The sequence below is a fragment of the Tetrao urogallus genome (genome assembly GCF_951394365.1).
Source record: "Tetrao urogallus genome assembly, chromosome: 7".
NCBI classification, from domain to species: domain Eukaryota; kingdom Metazoa; phylum Chordata; class Aves; order Galliformes; family Phasianidae; genus Tetrao; species Tetrao urogallus.
Window position 1 is genome coordinate 36,090,160 of NC_136820.1, and position 21,799 is coordinate 36,111,958.

Genomic DNA, 21,799 nt, shown 5'->3' on the forward strand with positions numbered 1-21,799 from the left:
TGTTATCCAAACGTTACTAAATTAGAGGTCTTCTGAAGCATAGGATTTGGGCAAAGATAAGCTGATCTCCCTCGGGCTGCTGTTTTTACCTATCGGGGTAAGCCAGATTTTGACAGAACACTTGCTACATATCATAAACTTTAGCAGTGTAAAATTTTTAAAAATCATTGAAACTTTGAGGCTTAATCTACACTGAAGTCAAACGTCATTACCTTTGGCAATGGTGCAAAAGTGAAGTGTTTTAAATGTAAGTACCCCTACTTTATGAATGGTGAATTCTACTTATTAAGAAGGCTTACTGGTTTCTGTTTCTTGGAGCTGAAACTGTAAGAAAAATGTACACAGCTGGCAGTTGCCAACACAATAGAAATTGCACTGGTGTAACATTGTCAGCTATCATTAATCCTTCTGAAACAAAACAACAAATGCCAGTATCTTACTTAGCTTGTGGAAAATCTTGCATATCTGTGGGTGAAGGAACTGGGTGTAATTTCTGTAGCCAACAGCCATGCAGCAATTTTGCCATCTAGTGCCCTCTTCCTTGATATCTAAGAACTGTAACAACTGATTTATGAAAAACAACAAGCATGGGCCTGGAGGTATGTGCCAAACAACTGTATCTCCAGTCTGAACAGTGGAGCCTGAATAAAGCCAACCATGACTGTTAAAAAGAGGGCTCTTCTAAACTGAAAATAAAAATGTAAATATGCGAATATGCAGGTATATATGTATTGCGCATGGATAATGTTACTGCATAGATACTATATAAAATATTTTGGATTGATTTAAAAAAGTATTTTCTTAAAGGTTAATAACATAAAACTATATTCTGTATCAATGTTCTCAACAAAGACCCCCACAAAAAAACTAACCCTCTGATCAAACACAACTAAAGAATTAGGTGTGCAAGTGCATTTGTACTTCAGTTTCTGATCCTCAGATATATATATTATATGCTGAAGAGCATATAATATGGTAAAGAGCATATGATTTGGTAAAAATTCCTAGTAATCATCTTCCATAGTTTATAGTTCACAAAGATGATCTTAGGGAAAGTCTTTTCGTGTTAAAAAAATTAGCCAAAACTTGTAAGGATTTATGGTTTAGTAAGTAATGAGCAAAATTTGAAAGCAATTCAAAATAATATACCCAAAATACTTTCTTTAATACAGTCATTATAACAAAGTACAGAAGAACTCTTCAAACAGAAAAATGTCATTTCATAGTAAACTTTTATAAATCATGGTTAAACCAGCTATTTTTAAATCTTAGATTGTAACAAGGGAAAGGAAGAGCCTTTGTGTGATTAGCTTTTCTACCATTAATAATAGAATTCAAAAAGTACAAATACTTCATAGATTTATTCATAGTACAATTTAGAAAATATATGTTAGCTGTTACAGCTTCTTTGCAAAAATAAAAGCTAACAAAATGAAAAACAACTATGCATCACTTGAGGATGTAGCATAGAAGTAGAAAAAAATGTGATGAATTAATTAAGAATATATCTATTCATACGTATAAGGACATAGATACAACAAGGAGCATCTTGTACACTCCTAGAAGCACGAGACTCTATTTTACCTTTCTTGTATCAAGGTTTTAAAATTAAGTTTTCAATATTCCTGCTGAAGATCCTACTAGCTGTAACTAATATTCCAGAAGGTATTTACTGATATTTTGCAATATTATGAAAACTGAGTGCTCCTACAATTGTGCAAATAATTCAGTGAGACCAAAGAGTAAGGCTAAAGATCAGTTCTATACACTGGCAAGTTGGATGGACACTTTCAATATTAAAAAGTGCCAGAACATAAATTGGAAAGTCTGATCTGCATTTCAGATATACACTGCAATTTGTGGATCTTCTGTCCCAAAAATGTCTACATACAATGGAATAACAGGTGAAAATAGAGTTATACATAGTGCAGGAAAAAATACCATCTTTATATCAACTTTTCTGAATAATAAGAACAGTTTAGAAGAAAAAAGAGCTCAACAAGCTAACATAGCTGACTTTCTGTAGCCTTTGGCAGATAGACAGTAGCACCAGCTATGGCTCTCGTATGGGTTAAGTACCTTAATATCTGGGTGACTGGGTACTATCTGGTGGCTCTGCTCTCTTGATTTTCACAAAAAGTTTACAGCCAGCATCCTGTGTTTATATTTTGCTTATAATAATAGAGTTGGAGTTACAAATTAGCAGTGATTGATCTCGGTTTGCTTAAATTACCACATATAAGCAACATATGTATTTTTTAGATTTTTTCCTACTATTTAATTCCTATCTGCTCACCTCCACCTTGTTGTGCTCTACATTCAAACAATAGGTTTTCTGAGGTCTTTTTCTGATACAGCCATACATCACTGCCTAGCAAGGTGAACAATTCAACTGGGATCAATGGCTTTAGGTGCTCTGGCAATATAGATAAACAAGTGAATAAGTTTAATAACATTATTTATTAGTTAGGAATTCAAGCACAAACTTTACTCAAAGTCAAAATGCCAGTAGATCCTCATTCATCTCACTGGGAAAATATCCCTGAATGTTTTAGAATATCTGTACACCATCTGATCAGCTGCTTGCAAATGCAAAATATTCAGCAAACAGAATGCGTGGGTTTTAGCCTCATACTTTACAATCAAAACAACTAATATGTTTTACATAGACCTTAATCCATTTGTGCCTACATAGCTCAACTCTCAGCCAGAAAACTTCAGTTTTCTAACAAATCATGTCTCTGCCAAAACTGGAATCTTCCGTTATGGAAAAGGCAGCATTTTGCTTTAAAGGCATTATTGGAAGAGTCACTGTGTTGGTGTCTTAAGATTTTCTTTTCTAAAATAATAAAATGCTTGAATGCATTTTGTGGCTGCTTTTATACTGTAAATGATTAATATGAAAAAGACAGGTAACTCATCTGAGATTTACAAAGTTTATTGACAAAATTAAAGTATTATTTAATCTCTTGGGGAAAAAAATGAACTTACTTCACTAGGTCTAAATTCACTAGTGATTTATATCAACAGTATTACCTTATGTTAACTTCTACCTTTGTGTGGGAAAGCATTCTAGCATGGGAATGGCTAGCCTGGTGAACAGTCAAAGAAGAAAACTGGCCGAATATGAACTTAGAGGGCAATTCTGAGGCCAAACAGAATGATGAAAATCTCTGATGTTCAAACAGAGCTTACATAGAGACAGGGAAGTTATTTTACCTGTTTTAAGAATTTATGCTACTATTACTGGAATAGTGAATTCTGTACTGAAATATGCTGAAATTGAGTCCAAAAAAGGAAAGTTCAGAAAAAAAGATTCAGAGCTGACCCACCAAAATAAACAATAGAAAAGACAGAGATTACATTGGAGATTACACTCATTAAAGTGATGTCAGTGGAATGATTTGATTTCACTACGAGAACATTCATGAGAACAGAAGCTATATAAGGCTTTTCAGTTTACCAAGCAACAGTATCATACATGTAATGGCATAAGATAAAACTTTAGGCTACAAATAAGATGCAAATGTTTTTATGGGGAAGGTATTTAACGACTGGAAAAAGTTTTGATGGCTCTACTAGATTTTCCATTGCTGGAATTTTTTAAGTAAAGAGTCAATGTTTTTCTAAAAGATATACTCTATTCTAAACAGAAATAAATTGAAGCCATGTCTCTGGCTTGTATGAGCAAGCTCATCAGACCAGACCATTACAATCATTTCTTCTAGGATTATAATGTACAGCGTAGTACTATAATGCATATCTATGATTATTCAACATCAGAATAGTGTCCAGTTTACAGGACTATAATCTTATTTAGGCTTTTAAAATACTGGCACACTACTTTTCTCTGAACCCTTCAAGTTTCCTTGTACTGCAAAGCTTACCGAAAATCAACATTCAGGAGGATAGTAATTTAAATTTAGCTGTCTGAAAGCCAGCTGTTTAGTCTGAGCTACAGACCTAGGTTCTTTCAATACTTAGTGGAGAAAACAAGAAACCTTCATGAGCCTCTACTTTTCCAATATTCTGGGCATCTAATCTCAGCTAGCGTAAGCCTGCAGGTGCCTCTCTTTCCATTGGCTAATGAAGGTGTCTTAGTTTAGATTGCTTTAAACACCACACCTAAAAGTGGCCAAATTCAGATGAATGGAATCCATCCCTAATACTCCAAAGTCCTTCTTCAAAATCCCTGGATTCAAGTTAGTTAGATCCACTAATTCAAAACATCTGTCTTTGTTAGGTCATGTTTAAAGTGTGCTTCAGTTACTGTTGGGCAGATAGTGTTTCATCACCAACATATCATAAATACACCTCATCTGTATTTTTCCAAGAGCAAAGTACATTTTGAATACCTCTTTCATATTGCACTATTGTTCGGAAGTCTGTCATTCCTATCTAATAATGAACTGGACTGCAGTTCATGTCCACATGTATGAACTTTGAGAGGCACCCCCTTAAACACAGATATGGGGGGATGCAATTGCGTAAATCTGACCTTTTTACCTGCACTCCCATTATAGTTAAAGGAGACCAGACAGTATTGCTGGTAGAGACTGGGGTGCCTTATCTTTGCATAAATGTCTAAATTAGGAGAGAGATGAAACACAGTAAAGGGTCTAGAGATGAAGAAACATAAGGAGTGGCTGAAGCTCCTTGGTTTGTTTTCTCTGGTAACAAGTGATAGAACTTGAGGGAACAGCATGGTCTGCAGCAGGGGAGGTTCAGGCTGGGTGTCAGTTAAAGGTTCTTCACCTTAAAAGAGAAAGCTTGTAAAAAATCTATGCTGTTTAGCAGAGATCTTTTCTTGAACAAGTTCAATTTCTCTAAAGTTTCAAGAGCACACAACCATAGGTAAAAGTCTTTGTTCCTTTGCAACAGCTTCATGTTTCCATGAAGAATGCTATGATCCCAGGTGATTTTACTATTTCTCTTCTGTAATTGTAAGGGAACTCCAAATGTGAAGCATGTTGCCTGGCACTCATGTGTATCTTGGCTGAAAACTGCTAATCCACTGCCGGATTTCTCTTCTTGGTCTGTGGACAGCTATTTCCCATTTTGAATTCAGGGTGATGCCTGTTCCTTACTCTAATGTCTAAAAATTCCCCATGTTCTAGTGTCCCACACATCATTCTTGATCTTTGAAAAAGTTTTACAGTACAGCCATGAATTTTTACTTCAGAAGGAGGAAATAATTTCTTGTGTTTGATAGAAAGAAAACATTGATTCTCCTGTCACATCATAACCATTGTTCCATTCCTAGTCAGAAGAATAGAATGTGGAACTGAACATAAAAGAAAAAACTTCCTTCATTGCCTTTCTAAACTTCCTCCAAAATTGTCCTTTTGTCTTCACATACACCAGTATTTCCATAACTTCTTGCCACTTAGACTTGCATGAAAAACTGACTGTATATTGGGTGCAGCTACAAATATTTGAGAATTTGAAACTGGTCTTCTTTCACAACTGTGCACATACACCTGTTGTTTTGAAACAAGTGATTAGCAATTATTTTTTTGCAGTAGTAAAATATGAAATATGAGAATCTGCCTCTATATATTTTTATTCCTGGTTTCCTAGATAGAACTTTGTGCGTACACATTGTGTAGAGAATGGTCAGAAATCTCATGCGTTGCAAAGGTCTCTGATGAACTGCTCAAGCATTGAGGGGATGTGTTATTAATGCAAAGTAAATGTTTCCCTGAAACATCAGACTTTCTGTGCACTTGAACATAGCACATGAACAAGGGTTGAGGAACATCCAGGATTCAGAATGTATTGCAGCTCGTCAGAGTCACAGTAGCTACTCCATTAATCCAACCAGTCACAATTACTGAAACATTAGATATCTGGTAGAGGGTGAAAAATATCAAAGGAATCCAGAAAAAAATTCCAGAAGTAAAAATAGGATGTGTCATGGAAACTTCTGGACACAATAACCTTTATGTAATTATAAAAGCATGCTCTCAGTCAGCTCTTCACTAGAGAGACTGGGCAACCCTGGGTGCAACTCTGCCCATGGCACTAGATAGAACTAAATGATCTTCAAGGTCTTTTCCAACCCAAGCCATTCTATGGTTCTATGAACCCCTCGTAAAAGTTTGCAATTACCTAGTACATTTGACTGCCTGCTAGCTGACAGTCTTTCATATGGATGGCATCAACCTTCCAACTAGTTTGACTGAAAAAACACTGCCAAACTTCCATTATTTTTTTTTCGGGGAGGGGGGGAGGGGGGGGGCAGCAATAGCTAAACCATCTGGTATATTAGTGCCTTCAAAGGTTATTTTATTTTTACTGCCAGTAAGAAGAATAGGCACTAAAGAACCAGTGCTCCTTTTTCCACCTAACTGTTTGGTTCATGGACACCTCCTAGCTACAAGAAGATTCCAGTCTACCAAATGGAACAGCTTATGGCATCAGTTGACAGTGGAGCCTTGGAATATTATAGATGGTATTTCAAATCAATTTAAAAAAATCCTTCCCTAGACTTTTGTGTAGTGTGACACCTAGCAGGTATAAAGAGCTGTTCCAGGTCCTTCATGGCAAAATGTGGTCATCAGTGTCTTTGTCTTAATACTCTCCATTAATCTCTTAATACTTGATCACATTAGGATGCATTTTAAGGATCTATTAAGGAGCCAGGTTTCTTTGCAGTAAGACTGTTTTCCCCTAAAAATTGAGATACTGTGAACTATAGAGGAGAATTAGCAAAACTTTGTAGAATTCTGAAATACTTTGAGGTATGTGGAATAACACTGCATCTCTTAGTCACTTACATTTGAAAACCAGACCTAAAATTCAAGTGAATTGCCTGTTTATGGAATGAATATTCCATTTCTGAATGATAAAGAGTAGAATTCAGACACTTTATCCTACACTTCTCTTTAACTATCTAAAAGCAGACTGATTAATTTGAGATGCTCATTTCACAAAGTACACTGAAGAACAGGTGACTGCTTCTGCACAGAAAATAGAAAAGACTAGTATCACAAAAAAACAGCTATTTTCCCTAAGTGGATATGCCACAGGAATGAATCAATAAAATACAGAGAAAAGATGGAGTATACTTCTCCACTATCAAAGGACTGTGGAATTCTGCAAAGTTCAATCATTATTCTCCATCTGTTAGAAGTCAGATGATCTTGATTACCAAATCACTCAGGTTTGAAGGTTATCTCATCAAGGTTGACCTTCTGCTCAAAGTAAGGTCAGCTTTCAATCCAGAAAAGGTTGCTGATTTCTTTCAAGAGAGGTTTTCAGATTTTCTTGGATGTAGATTCCACAGCCACTGTAGGAAAGTGTTCCAGTACCCTCCTGGTGGAATGTTTTTTCCTTATATCTAGCTGGAATCCATCAGTTTCAATCATCTCTTGTCCTGGTATCATGCAATTCAGTAAAGAACCTCTCTTCGTTATGAGATAAAACCTTTCAGAAATCATTTTCACAGAAAAATTATTTCTGGAACCTTTACAAAATGTTCTCCTGCTGAACTCTTAAAATAAGATTTTTCATTATTGCATGGTTCCAGGTAAACTTCATTTCTTAATTTTAATGTTAAATTTTCCCCATATCCAGTTACACACAGTGTCTTTTTGCCATAGTGGCCAACTATCCATGCTGTTAAAATACATGAATCAAGCATGCTGATAAAATGCTGAGGTAATGTGACTACCAGCTGAGGTCAAAGTCAAGTGAAGCACTCTAGAAGTGAATGTTGATGTCATAACATCACCAAGCTGTGATAATTTTAGCACTGAAACACTCTTTACTATTTCACTGCCATCGAGCTTTTCTAGGACAAAGCTCAGAATATTTGAGGTACTCTGCAGTATTTAAAAGCTATTTCAAATGAAAAATCTCTTACCAAATCAAATAAGAAAATTTCTACCTCACCTTCACCACTCCATTTTCATGCATGGTGATACAGTTGCTGGGATCCTCTGAAAGCTGATACAAAGCCCGAGCTGTAGCTCTATGGACCAATGGATCATTTGACTTCAAGTAGTGTACTAGAGGAGCTACTGCCTTGTTCTCTCCAAAGGTAACTCTATTGTTTCCCCACAGGCAACAGTGAGAAATGGCCTCTGCTAAGTGATGTCTTAATTTGTCATTGTTCTGAAGAAGGTAAAAACATAATAAATTAACAGAAATATAATACAATAAAAAATTTCATAGAAAGCAGAACTGCATTCTCAAACATCTTTAAGTCATCTCAATTTTACTGTAGCACAATTAAGGATTAGAAAGAACTGTGAGACATGGAGCTAGTAGCACTTTATAAGAAGTGCTGCTAATTTTTATATTGTTTTAAACATGCTTTTAGACTGGCTGGAAATTTTATAAGTGTAGCATCAAAATTTAACACACAGCCCTATAATTATGATTCCCTGTGTGTTTCAGATTTATTGCTCTCTCAATTCTCCATGCTTTTTCCATAAAGCAGCTGTGAGAAGCAATAGTCAGCAACAGTGATTATTAAAATGAAGCTCATCTTCCAAAGCAATTTTAGTACCAGCCACAGAGCACTTTCATGTCCAAAATACAGCTCATAGAAGAGGAATTCTATAGCTCTTCCTTATAGCTGCTGAAAAATCTATCACTCTTGTCACAATCTTTTATTTGGATACAATGCAGATTAATGAAAGAAATTCAGATACTTAATACAATATGCTTAGCTGTTACTTACTGTGTTTACTAGTTTAGACAACAGAGAGACAACTCCATGATCTGTTATAACAGCTAAATTTTCTTCATCTTTAGCTATATTTGTAATGGCTGCACAGACACTGGCTAAAACTTCTTTATTCTTTGATTTTAGCAAATTGACTATAAGCTCCAAGCCACCCACGAAGGACCGAACCATTTCCCCTGCATCCTAAATAAGAATAAAAGGAAACATTATTTTAGAATACTGAGTCTATATCATATTAAAATGTTACATACAACAAAGAGACAACAAAGGGTCAGAAGAATTTTTTTAAATTGCAACTAATTTCTGCACCAAGAAATATGGCTAGATAGGAAAGTCAAACTTTCTTGACTGACAGATAAGAGGTAGACTGTTTACATACCACCACGTAGGCAGAAATTCATTGCCTAAGTAAAGGTATCTAGTGTCATTTTAGATACCATGGGATGTTCTTTATGACCTCAACTTGTCATTCCAAAAAGTATGCAAGTTTCCCATACCTGCTATATTGTATTTCCCAGGATGTGCCTCATATACTCTATGGCATCTAAAACAACAGTAGACACCCTTGTTTAGAATCACAGAATCCTAAGAGTTGGAATGGACATTTAAAAGTCATCTAGTCCATCTCCCCTACAATGAACAAGGACATACACATCCAGACCCTGTTGCTCAGACCGTGGTCCAGCCTGGCCTTGAATGTCTCCACGGATGGAACAGCCACATCTCTGGGTAGCCTGTTCCAGTGCCTCACCACCTCACTGTAAAAGGCTTTTTCCTTCCATCCAACCTAAATTTACCCTCTTTAAGTTTAGGCTCTCCTAAATGTCTTCTGTTTCTCACACTTTCTGACAGCTAAGACATAGGAGTGGTAATATTCTTTTCTTCAGTGCTCTTCAGGAATACTTTAAACATATTCAAGAGGAGGTTACACAAGTCATGACAGCAACTGTGAGAGAATCATGTGCGCTTCAGAGTCTGAACAATCAACATAAAATGTAGGTAACAGACACAAATACAAAATTAGAAAAATGTCTTTCTAGATAAGAAATAGAAAAGTAGACATAGAACATCATTATGCCATATAAATTAATAGTACATCTTAATTGTGAATTTAGGATGCAGATGTGGTCCATTTTTTCCATCTCAAAAAAATTACAGTAAAATTAGCAAAGATTTAGGGAAAGACAACAAGAATAATCAAAGGAAGGAAACCGCTCTCTAGAAGGAATGATTAATCAACTACAACATTCAAGGCTGTAAAATTGAAAAATGAGAATGGATATGATAGAAGCGTATAGAGTCTTGAGATGAATAGAAAGGTCATACAGGAAATCTTTCTTCTAAGAGAAAACTGGAAGCATCAGATGAGATTAGTTGACGGCATGTTAGCATAGTTATGATGTTGAAGTCCTTGGAGCAGCATTATAGGAGCTGCTAAAAGTTTCTAAGTTTGAAATTTGCTGGACTAATTCACAGGGAAAAAAATCATTAAAGTTTATTTAGTATAAAAGCATTTCCTCTGATTTTCAAAGTTCAAGGGCCATAGATCTCTCTAAGGTCGGAGAGAATTCTGGGGAGGGGAGCCACTGCTATGAGTTTGCCACATTCTTCTATCTTTACCTTCTATCATTCTTTAGGCATTCCCAATAGGCCAGGATGAGAAACAGAATACTGGGTCAGTGAACCTTTGACCTAACACAGAATTGGCTGTACTTATATTCTTGTGTTTATTAGTTAACTCAAATTAGCAAGCATATATTTACATGTTAATGTGTAAAACAGAAAACCAGCAGTTTTGGCACTGTGAGACTGAGCTAACAGGTATGGAATTCATTTGGTTGCCTCAGGCAAAGAGGAACTGGCAGTTATCTCATAAAGTGGCATGCAGCATGCAGTACTTCATGTACCCTTAAATGCACACAGGATATAAACCTAAGTTTTGTTTAAGCACAAATTCTTAACTGATTAAATTACAGTCACTGACTAATACTGTACAACAAGATTCATTACAGTCCATGAAACTGTCAGAAATGAAATGTCTCTCTATTTCTTTGTTCCACCATGTATTACTTTAGTCAATCTCTTTTCACATTCCTCCTGGAAAAAAAAAAAAAAAAAAAAAGCCAGAATAGAAAAACATCAACTTCTTTAAATGTTTTATAAATATATTTATTCAATCTGTAGTTAATTCTAAGAAGCATTCTGTCAGCGACCTATGAGAGATTCACAGGATGCCTACTTACAAAAAGCCTGAGACACAACACTGTGAAGTGCAGTATCATTTTCAGAAACTTAATTGCAAGCATAAAAATTACCAGAGGTGGGTGGAACATCAAGTGCTTATCCAGAGGATACCAAGCACTGCAATATAAGCTAAACAAATCACTATTGTTATCTGAACTGGGCCTTCACTTACTTACATGAGTGAACCTGTATACTAAGCACAGATACCTGACAGTATCACTCCTTAAAATAATCTGTAACACTGACTTGGTAAATTCTCAACCTTTCAAGTATTGGCGTGGGAAAATGAGCAGTTCTCTTAAAGCTCTTTGGTCAGTGATCACACAAACTAACAAATGACTAAATTTTGGTTAACAAGGATTTCGGTAGAAGCATAAAACCTAATGTAACCCGCTGATCCTGAAAAAGATAAAAAGATAAAAAGTCAGAAACTACTGTGGGAAAAACTTCATGTGTTTTTTTTTCTACAGTCATCTAATTTTTATGGAAAACTATTTACCAAAAGTGTGCCATTAGTACCCAAATCTGATCATTCATGAATGGATTAATAACAAGGACACTGTTTTTATGAACAAGTAGAAACCATGGATCTAGTTGAAGACAACTATCAGATATAACTAGAGAGGATTATCTTTGAGAATTCTGTTGATATTGTTTAGACAGGTGGATGCAGTGGATTCCCTTTTGCTGTTTATAGAGATATATTATTGGAAGAGAAGGCTGTTAAAGCCTCAGAGGACATCCAATAAGTACGTAAGCAGGTGGCATTTGATTCTGTTAGTCTGTATTCTGTTAGTCTGGATAGAGATGCTTGAAATATTCTGAGATTAAAATTGCTAGGGCACATTTCCAGGCAGAAGCCTTTCCAACTAATAGATCAAAAATACACCTGATGCTGACTTAAGCACTAATCTTGAGCTCTGAGATAAAACACTTCAGTTTCTCAGTATCTGAGAAGTCCCAGTCCTGAAATACATAGATTATGGTATATACTTGAATCTCCAATTTGCATTCAAGCAATCTGAAGTGCTTGGTGCTGCAAGGCGGTGATGGCCAGAGCACTCTATTCCTGAAGAACCCTGGAGTCTAGTTTGAGAGGGCTGAGAGACAACAAATGATATGCACTTTGAGAAGCTAAGTTAAGTAAAGCTGGAGCACTCCAATGGATCTCAACAGTGCTGTTCAACCGAGCACAAAAACTTGCCTTTGGCAGAGCTAGAGTCCCTTTCTCCCAAGGGGACCTTCAAAACCATTCTTCTATACATTACTGGACTTCTTAGCATAGGCTAGAGATTTGTAAACCTCTAAATAAGAATACTACTTGCAATCATCAGTTGAATGACAATAATACATTTGCAGTATAAGACAAAAATAAGGTAGTGAAGACACATGGATCCAAAGACTGGTGTAAATGAATTCTCTTTAAGAATGCTAACATAAATATTAATTCTAAGAAAGATTTGTAACTATTCTGTGTCTGCTGGGGAAAGGCAGAATCTAAGAGCACTAAGTACATGTTCTTTTGAAAAATTCTCGGTGACATCTTACTGTACACAGGGGCATCAGATGGGCTGGAGTCAAACTCTTATTACACTCAAAGGAGAGTACAAGTGTCCAGTTAAACGGTCAGAAGTAAATTTGCAGAAGAAATTTTAGTCTGTGCACATCAGTGATGGAAAATGTCAAAAGAAAGGTCTGCAAGTGGAATTTAATTCATGCATTTTCCTTAAAAAGTCAATAGGAGAACTTTGAAGAAAACAACCACAATCTCTCCTGAAACCTTTCTGGAGTGACAAGTCTTCAGATTTCATGAAAACACAAACACAGACCGTACAAACTTTCCTAGGGCCAGGGAGGGACCTTAACACTAAGAATGGTTTAGATTATATTTATTTCTTTTTCTGGGCTGATTTATGAGCAGAGAAGGGCTCCAACTGTATTGTGCTAGTTTTGCTGAGCAAATCAATCAAATTGCTCATGGATTTAGTAAATAAAAATGCCTACTTTTCTAATTCTGGGTTTACACACCAAACAGAACTCTCTCCTGTAATGCTTCCTTTGAACAAAAAGCAAAAGCAGTGGGAAGACCCATCCGGAACACATTTTCCACCACAGGCAAGGCAGTTCCTGAGGCTGGAAAGGTTAAATCCATACAGTTTGACGGTCAAAACCAGAAGCCACAAAATGTGGAGGAAGGATAATATCCAAGAGCAAACTTTAGGCTTAAGTCCCAAAATTAACTGAATGAATAAATAACAAAGTTTCTAACAGATATTAAAAGAGGACTTAGATATTCAAGCAAAATAAGGACAACATATATTTGTGACTCAAGCAGATAAAACACAGAAGAAAGAACAGCATTCTGCCAATCCTATTGCCATGTGAGCTGAATGTAAAGGGAGGTGGGCTTACAGCATGTTTCCCATGGATATGTAGGATAGAGGACTCTGTATCATCGCTGGTTTATATTATGTCTGCAATCACTGGACTAAAAGTGATATTTCTAGATAAGAATGTTTATATCTTACTTGATATTTTAAAACTTGATCAAAAGCTAGAGAAAATGTGAAAAAAAATCTATAAAGAAATTTCTTACTGCGTGCATCAGAGATCTGAACAGCCAAGTGATTAGATACAGGAAAATAAGATGTATTTTATATTTACTTAAATTCTTTGAAACTTACTACATAGATGTGCATGACCTTGTGTCTAAACATTGACTCAACAAATGAGAAAGGCTTCTGTTCAACAAATAAACCCTACAGTAATTATCTAAGATTTGTACAGAGCCCAGCTATAAAAGCATACGATATGGCTTTTCTCCATGGTTCCAGTATCCCTGTACTATTTGTGTTCTTTGAAAAAGTTTCAAGAAGACAGAAGATAAACTATCTCCCACTGTGATCAACTAACAAGTAGATCTTGTATGTTCCTACCTGTATATATTTTCTTTCCAGATGATTAGAAACCTACTTGTTAAACTTCTCTTCTGACAAGATTGTATTTTCCACATTTTGTAAAAGAGTACAGGCGTATTGAACGAATGGAATAATATATAAACAATCCAGAAGTAAAGTAAGTAAGTAAAAGAAGGGAGTTTCAATAATTGTCTGTGAAACCAGCTAAATGCAGGGACAGAACTTTCTACCAGTGATGAAAAGCAGAGGGAAACTGCAGAAACCACATGTCAGGAAAGTTTCCCAAATGTGATTGTGGGTGTAGTCTGGTGGTCTGTACAAGACAAAGAGAAAAGCAAGAAAGCAAGAAATTTGAAGAACAATGAGCAGAAAGACTGAATAAAATGAAAGCTTTAAAATCCATTGCTATTTACAAAAATTTTCTTCTTTCAAAGAAGTTTAAACTATTTTGATATAATTTAGCAAAACCATAGTTTCACTTTGTACAGTAAATTTCTTTCTTTTCTTTTTTTCTTTTCTTTTCTTTCTTAGAAAAAGAAAAACTTTCTTTTCTTCTACTGCAATGTCTATGTATAATATATAGTTTCCATGATTTAAAGACATTGTCATGTGAAGAAATTATACAAAGCTGTGCTTGTGATTGCAGGGGTCTGGACTCAATTCTTTTGAATTTGTGTTCGAGTATAATTTCATGAATGGTCAGGTAACTATTCACACTAAAAAGTCTAAACAAATTCCATGATTTTTGTTTCCAAATCAAATAGTTACCTCAGGCATTTTCATCTGCATTTATTTTTGTAACATAAGAGAAGAAAAATCAGATATAAAATGTTTTTGGAAATTTTTTTTGTTCTTTTGGGTTCAGGTTAAAAAAAAATAGCAACCTTTAATTTCCACCTTTAAAAATAATCAAAGAACAGCTTTGATATGAGCTTTAACTCAAAGAGATAGTCATTTCCAGATATTTGTGTGTATTAAGCTTTCGTATTTACCTGTAGTCCTTAAAACTCACTGCACAAATGTACATGGCATTGTTTCAAAGTCTGGGCTGTACAACTAGCTTAATATCAGATAATGACATTCAAGAAAGACATTTAAAGAAACAATAAAAATATAAAAAAACATAGGCAAAAACATTGTACTGTACCAGCAGGAAATATCTTCATTTAAGATCATCAATACTACAAGTTTCAATGCAAAATTTAATCTAATGTAACTGATACAAAAAAAATTTGGTTTGTTATACTACTTTTTAAGTGGTTGGAAAAGATAGGAGGAGATAACAGGATTTTTCATTACTTCACAAGACCACATCCTTCTTCTAACTACTGGGCAGCAACATTTTTGTTCTCAGAAAGTAGGATAAATATTATTTCAATGGTGGATTCAAAGAGAGGAGTTTGCAATTTCAAGAAGTTAAAAAAAAAATAAGGAATAGCTGTCATAGATACTGAGGACAGCAAGTTACCTGCCATGCTAGTAAAAGGTTCATCCTCATACTCTTTAATCACATACTTTCAGCATGATCACTATCAAAATTTAGTTAACTTTCCCTATTAAGAAAATTAACTGTCTCTATTCAGATACTTTCACTTTGGCTTCTGCCAAGAGCAGACATACTGTGAGATAGACAATTTTTCTTAATTTTTTTTTTTTTAATTGAGAGCAGAAAGAACCACAATATTTGCACAAAAGATTTGGAAAAATCATTTGATCTTTGCAATACTTATGCAAGAAGAACGCTTGGGATTTTTAACTTCTCTTGTTATCATATTATGCATGCTTTGTTTTGTTTTGTAGTTACTTCATTAAATAAATAAAGTTGATCAGCCTCAGTTGAGACATACAATACTTGAACAGGCACTACTGAATACTTTTGTAATTTGATTCCGTTCTTATTTCTTCCAAAATGAATACTGCTTTCTCTATTTGAAAGATTTAAAGCTAAACTGTATTAAAAAATTCATTGTGTTTATCTTTAAAAATACTCCACTTGAAAGTTAAATGTTTCTCCATTAAAAACAAGTAGCATTTCACTCTTAGAACATCGTAAAAAGCTTAAGGTGTCACAACTGATTTGTCAAATTGAAATGCTTTTGCCCAAAAAAGTGATGCTATGGCTGTGTAAATAAACTTTAATTATCTAGAATCATCTTTGGTCTACCTTCACTTTACTGAAGGAAGCAGTCCTTTTCTATCCCCTGTTGCCAACTGAACTACTTACCATAACGCAAAATCAACTTAAGATCAAAAATAAAGGAATGCAATAGATAAATTTCTATAGTACAACTGTTCAGTGGAAAAAGGAAATACAACTTACGTATGAATATTTCTATTCATTTTTCAAATTAAACATAACAGTAATATTAATTCAAATGATTTTATATTTAAATATTAATTTTATTCCAGTCTGTAGAGCTGCATGCTTCCACTGTAGTAGAACAAAGAAAAATCTCCTGCAAGATGAGACCATTTTACTACATCTCACAACTCCTCTCTAGAATGCAATCTTGTGAGAATGTAACAGCAGACTGTCAAAATATATTTTTCTGACCTCTTTACATCTCGGAAGCAGCTGATGTCAGAGAAGGCTTAGTGAAGAGAAGGCTTACACAATTAGTAGTATCAATGTTGCTCCAGAATAGGATTAAAAGTAGCTCGGAAGAGCAGAATCATCTATTTCTGGTTCTCCAGGGATAGGATCATTTCACACCTAAATATTTGGTGGGTATATTGCTATTGATAGTTTAAAGAAACAAAGGTAAAGTCTATTAGCCAAGTATACTGGCCAATAAAGCATGCAATGCTTGTTCTCTAAAAGTTAGTGGGGAAAGGATTTTCGTAGTCTCTCACAAAATTTATAAAGTCCTTCTGTCTATTCCCTACTTTTCAGCCTAGTGGACTACTTCTACTCTTCCTCTCCTCCTCCCCTTCACTCCTCACAACTCTCAGTCTCATGTAAATGCCAAATCCTATTTTTCTTTTCACAGAAGAAGTTAAACTACTAATATCAGAGTCCTTTGAGGCCACAGTGGCAAAAACATCATGATTTGCTTTAGATTATTTTGAAAAGTGTTATAATAATGGAAGCATGAGAAACTGATGACATTGAATAATTGAAAAAACTAAACATTGTGTCCATTGGATTTGAGTTGAACTGAATCCAAGTAAGTGCTCAAAACATTGAGTCTAAGTGTCTAAGTAAACTTCTTCATATAATTATAACATACTTATGAAATACTGGTGGTAATGTGGGTTACTACTGTAGTGTTACAAGACAGTAATATTAGAATGTTCCAAGGACAGTTTAGCAAAACAATCAATGCACTGACCACACAAACAAATGAATTGTTATAACAATTACTGTTTGTGTCGTTGCAACTCATGGCATGGTTCCATAAATTAGAGTGGTATTTGAGAAGGCAATCATATCATATTTTACCAATTACAATTACAGACCACTAAGAATCTGAGTGAGCAACATGAGGCATAATATATAATTCAGTCAAAAGCTTCTGGACTAGAAAAAATGATTGCTTGAAATGGTCTGGTTTGTATTATGCAGCAAATGAGACACAATGATCTCCATGCTCTTTTTTTTGCCTTAAAATCTACAGCAGTCCCATGTGGTAAGTGAGGGGGTAAAGACAGAAAAACGTGAGATGGACAAGGATAAGCAGAAAAGAGATTAAAAAAAGACTGAGAGGAATATGAGCTTTAAGCTTTTTATAGATTTTTAAATCTGATTAGCAAGTCTAATTTAAAAGTACAGAAGCTACATGACAAGCTGTTGACTAGTATATGTATCTATTATAAACTAAGCTACAAGGAAAGCTGGTCGAATATTTTTCCAGTGGAATAGTATTCCATCAGAAAATGCTAATGGAATGGAACCAAAACCTACCATAAGAACACGACTTCTTGAAAAGTTTTGACAGAAACCAGGCATAAAGGCAGGCTAAATTACCAACGTGCCTCTTCATCTTTCTCTTGTCAGCCAGATGGCTGGTGAATAGCCTGCCAGGCTTCTGGTTTTCACAGAATCCCTGACTTCTTGCCCAAAGAGCTGCCAAACAGCTGGAAAGCCAGGACTCCAGGAGCTCCTATGCTTTTTGGCTTCTTAAGTTCTTCAAGCTCTCACTCAGCTTCTTTGAATGGAACTTCACATCTGAGTTCCCCAGTGAAAGAGACATGGGTTATGCTCTTAGTTTCCTGTTACTTCCCAGCTTTCAGGTTGTGTTTTACATGAATTGGGCTCCTAAGGACCTCAGGGCAATTTACGGGAGTCCCTTCAAGATCTCTAGGATACGTCTACTGGAACCCAAACTCTGTGATGATTGGTTCATTAAACTTCTATGCAGCCTGTAGCAAAAGTCATTGAAAAGGTTGGTTCTTCATGTCCTCAGCAAGAATGGCAGCCAACTGTGAGCTCACCAAGTTTGACTTCGTAGACATCCTATATCTCCAAGGACTATGTTTTTCTGGAGTGGCAAGCTAAAAATTCCTCTTTGTTTCTCTTACAGTAACTTTTGAAGTTCAGTTCATAGAAATAGTTTAAAATTTGGAAAGTCTACATTCTGATAATACAGATTTTAAAAGCATTTAAATGAGGTCAAATATAGAGTAGATACAAATGGCATTAAAGTATCATAATGGCTAGAGAGAGAAATCGGAAAATTGAGAGAAAGGACTAAAGAGCATTATTATGAACTGCTGAGGTTTCTGTATATGAATGTATGAGGCACAGCAACAAAAACAAAGAAACTGGAAAATGCTGTACATACTCAAGCAGGGAACTCTGACATAGGTTTAGCAAAAGAATAGTATGTTAACAGCGATATATAGATACAATTTTTAAAATATAAGCACAAGAACAGCAGTTTGCATAATGGAGAAATCTTCATACAGAAGTTATTGATCAGTAAAATGTGTAAAAAAAATCAACCTTATTAATATAGAACAGTAAATAATTTTAGCATTTGTTAAATATCAGAACACCAAGTTCAATTTGCAAGTTCAACTACATTTCTTTGTTATTCCAATAGAGAAATGTCCTTCCTGATTTTATACATGTGGTTACATTAAAATTTCAGTAACAAGAAAATTTTATATAAGAATCCTAAATAGGATCTAAATAGTCATCTGCAGCACATTTTCAACCTGTAGTTTAACTTCAGATTAGTCTTTCCAGAGTGTTTCCCTGTGTTCAGGAAATACACAGTAATCTTTATATGTCCAATGGTCCTCCATCACACCCATGAAATTCCACTGTTGGGCTGAAAAGGAGCCAATAGTATAGGGGGAGAGGAGGAAATCACACTTTACTAGAAACAGGAGATAGTATTTTACAAGTACATTTTAAGAAAATAAGATTAAAAAAGATTCTTTCTCTCTTCCCTCAAATCAAAATTCTCAGACTGTTTACTTAAATTATTTTGACAGACTTCACACATACCTTATTTCCTGAAGTTCCTTAGGAGAACCTTTACAGTTGTAGTCAGAACAAAAGTTAGAATTTAAACTTAAGAAAGCTAACAAGCAAACACAGAAAAAAAGACAGAGGAAAGGATGTGCCTGACAATTAACTGTTTGCACCCAAAATTCTGTTAAGTACAACGAATGAAAATAACCTCTAAATAACATGTCTTTATGTTTTTATTTCAAAGCATGCTATTTAAAGGTTAATCTGTGAGGAAATTGGTATTCCTATACAAACTCAATTTGGTAGTGCTCCTATTTCTGGCAAAATATCTTTGAATTCTATAATAGCCTAAATAACATCTTTGTACAGTTTCTCTCAGTTTTTCTGTCTGGGCTGATGTACATGGGGACAACACTATGAATACTGTTTTTCAAAGTAGCATCATAACCAAGTATTGCTGTTCCAACATCAACAGAGTTGAGTAGACTTTTCTTAGCAATTTTTCATAATCATTTGTGTTTCTTGGATGGTGCACTTATACTTTACCAATGTGCCTGCAGTAGTAACCTTTCCTTTTGGAAGTAACTAATTAATAAGAACCTGCTTCTATTACAATAATTCACTTGAAAAAAAAAAAATGACAACTCTTTTTAAAGAAAAGTGTACACTAATTTATCCAAAATTACAAGTCTTTTTTTTTTTTTTTTTCTAAGTCTCACAAATAGCACTGACAAGGGCAGAACAGATTTTCTCAGGAGATTTCTAACCCCTAAACTATGTCACTGGCAATCTACCTTCAGATTTTCACTCGACAAACAATTCTGAAGACTAAAAATTTTTAAAACTAGTGCTGGCTATCAAAAGTGAGGATGGGCCAATATTATGACAGGCAGAGTTGTAACAATTTATGTACTGTAATGTATAATTTAATCCTCTATTTTAAAAGTCTTCAATCTGTCACAGATCAAATATCACTGCCCTAAATCCTATTGATGTAATAAACAATATCGCTTAGCTACAACATATGGATGCATTCAACAACGTTGCCAATCAAATTCTATGATGCTATTCCATAGGAAGTACTCTGAACCAGTTATTGTGAAGTAACTGGTAATTCATATAACCTAGACCCACAGGCACTTAGATTCTCCTCCCTTGTTTTCTATTAACTTTGTGTCTAGCAACGGGCAAATTACTTAGATCCAAATGCCCAAAACTATTCTTGAGATTTCAGGACTGGGCATTTTTTGACTTTGTACGTTCTAATTGTAAAACAGAAATGGTGGATTTTCTAATTTTGAACAGTCTGTGGCAAGATTAAGTGTGTGAGATACCTGTGTACTCATATTATGACAATAAAAAGGCTGAAAGCTACTTGAAACATGCTTTGCAGTTTCAAGTACAGCCTTGGAAAATCCAGAAAACCCATAACTCATTTGAAGTCATATGCTTATTCCTACATTTGAATCAAACATTGCATAAACCAGACTGTGCTTTTTGGAAGACCGTGTAAATTGTTGAGTATTATTAACTGTGAATGAAGATGAAAATTTAGTTTAGATAGAAATAGTCACTGTATCCCCACAGTTTGGCTATAGTTGTCATTTTATACATATTTCTTCCCATTTAAAGTCAGAGGACAGGGTTTTATTGGAAGATTTGTTTCAGTGTGCCACTCTGCCTCAGTCTCACACAAAGAAGTCTTTGTGAGGTTGCAGATTAGCATTTGGGCAGGCAGCCAAGAGAGATGAAAGGAGAGTGGCTACACTAAGGATGTACATGGCTTACACTCATCAAATACCCGGAGGAAAAAACAGAGAGAAACAGCCCACATCGTCTGTAATTTCAGTTGCTATACTCTATTCCTCTAGTTTCTGAAAAAGCATTTTTAGTGACGCTCTAGGAATGCATAGTTCTACTCTGACACTGTAGGTCACAGAGTTTTATATATAATGAGTATTGCCTAAGTAACGAGATAAAGCAGTATCTTAACATTTAGTTACAGAAATATCGTTTACAAAAGAGGCAGATATGGCCATACTTTGACAGAAGAGACACGTATACAACCCGCCATTAGGTAATATAAAACTTTTATACTAGAATGTATGTTACAACAACAACAACAACAGAAGATAATTCAGAATAACCAGGATGTTTGGAAAGTGGCAATTAAGGTATCATTGTAAAAATCGTTTTGAAGAAATAGAAACTGTGTAAGTTATAAAGATCACAAGCAAATGTCCTAGAAATGCCTTCATCTATATAGCTATACCTATATCTATTTATATAGGTAAATAGCAACCACACAGGCTCTACTCCGAACAGGAAACACTACCTGCAGAGGATGGTAAGGATAACACTACTTTGAGTGAATTTCCATTCTTAACATAGTCACACTGCAAATAACAGATAGAAGAATATGTATGTGTGGTACAGTAGAGAGAAAATGAAAAAGTTACATTGAATAGATAATTGAATCAGAAATTGAAGATATTGCTGTACAAAGATTAATGTTAGTAT

At 35.1% G+C, this 21,799-nt stretch overlaps 1 protein-coding gene across 1 annotated transcript in view; it reads right to left on the bottom strand.

Moving 5' to 3' along the window:
• ODAD2 (outer dynein arm docking complex subunit 2) overlaps positions 1 to 21,799 on the bottom strand; it is a gene marked incomplete at both ends in the record, with an annotated part of 72,034 nt that overhangs the window by 11,892 nt on the left and 38,343 nt on the right. The window contains 2 exons of the mRNA XM_079538696.1: positions 7,897 to 8,118; positions 8,690 to 8,878. Of these exons, the coding sequence (XP_079394822.1) occupies positions 7,897 to 8,118; positions 8,690 to 8,878 (411 nt within the window). The remainder of the gene's footprint in view (positions 1 to 7,896; positions 8,119 to 8,689; positions 8,879 to 21,799) is intronic.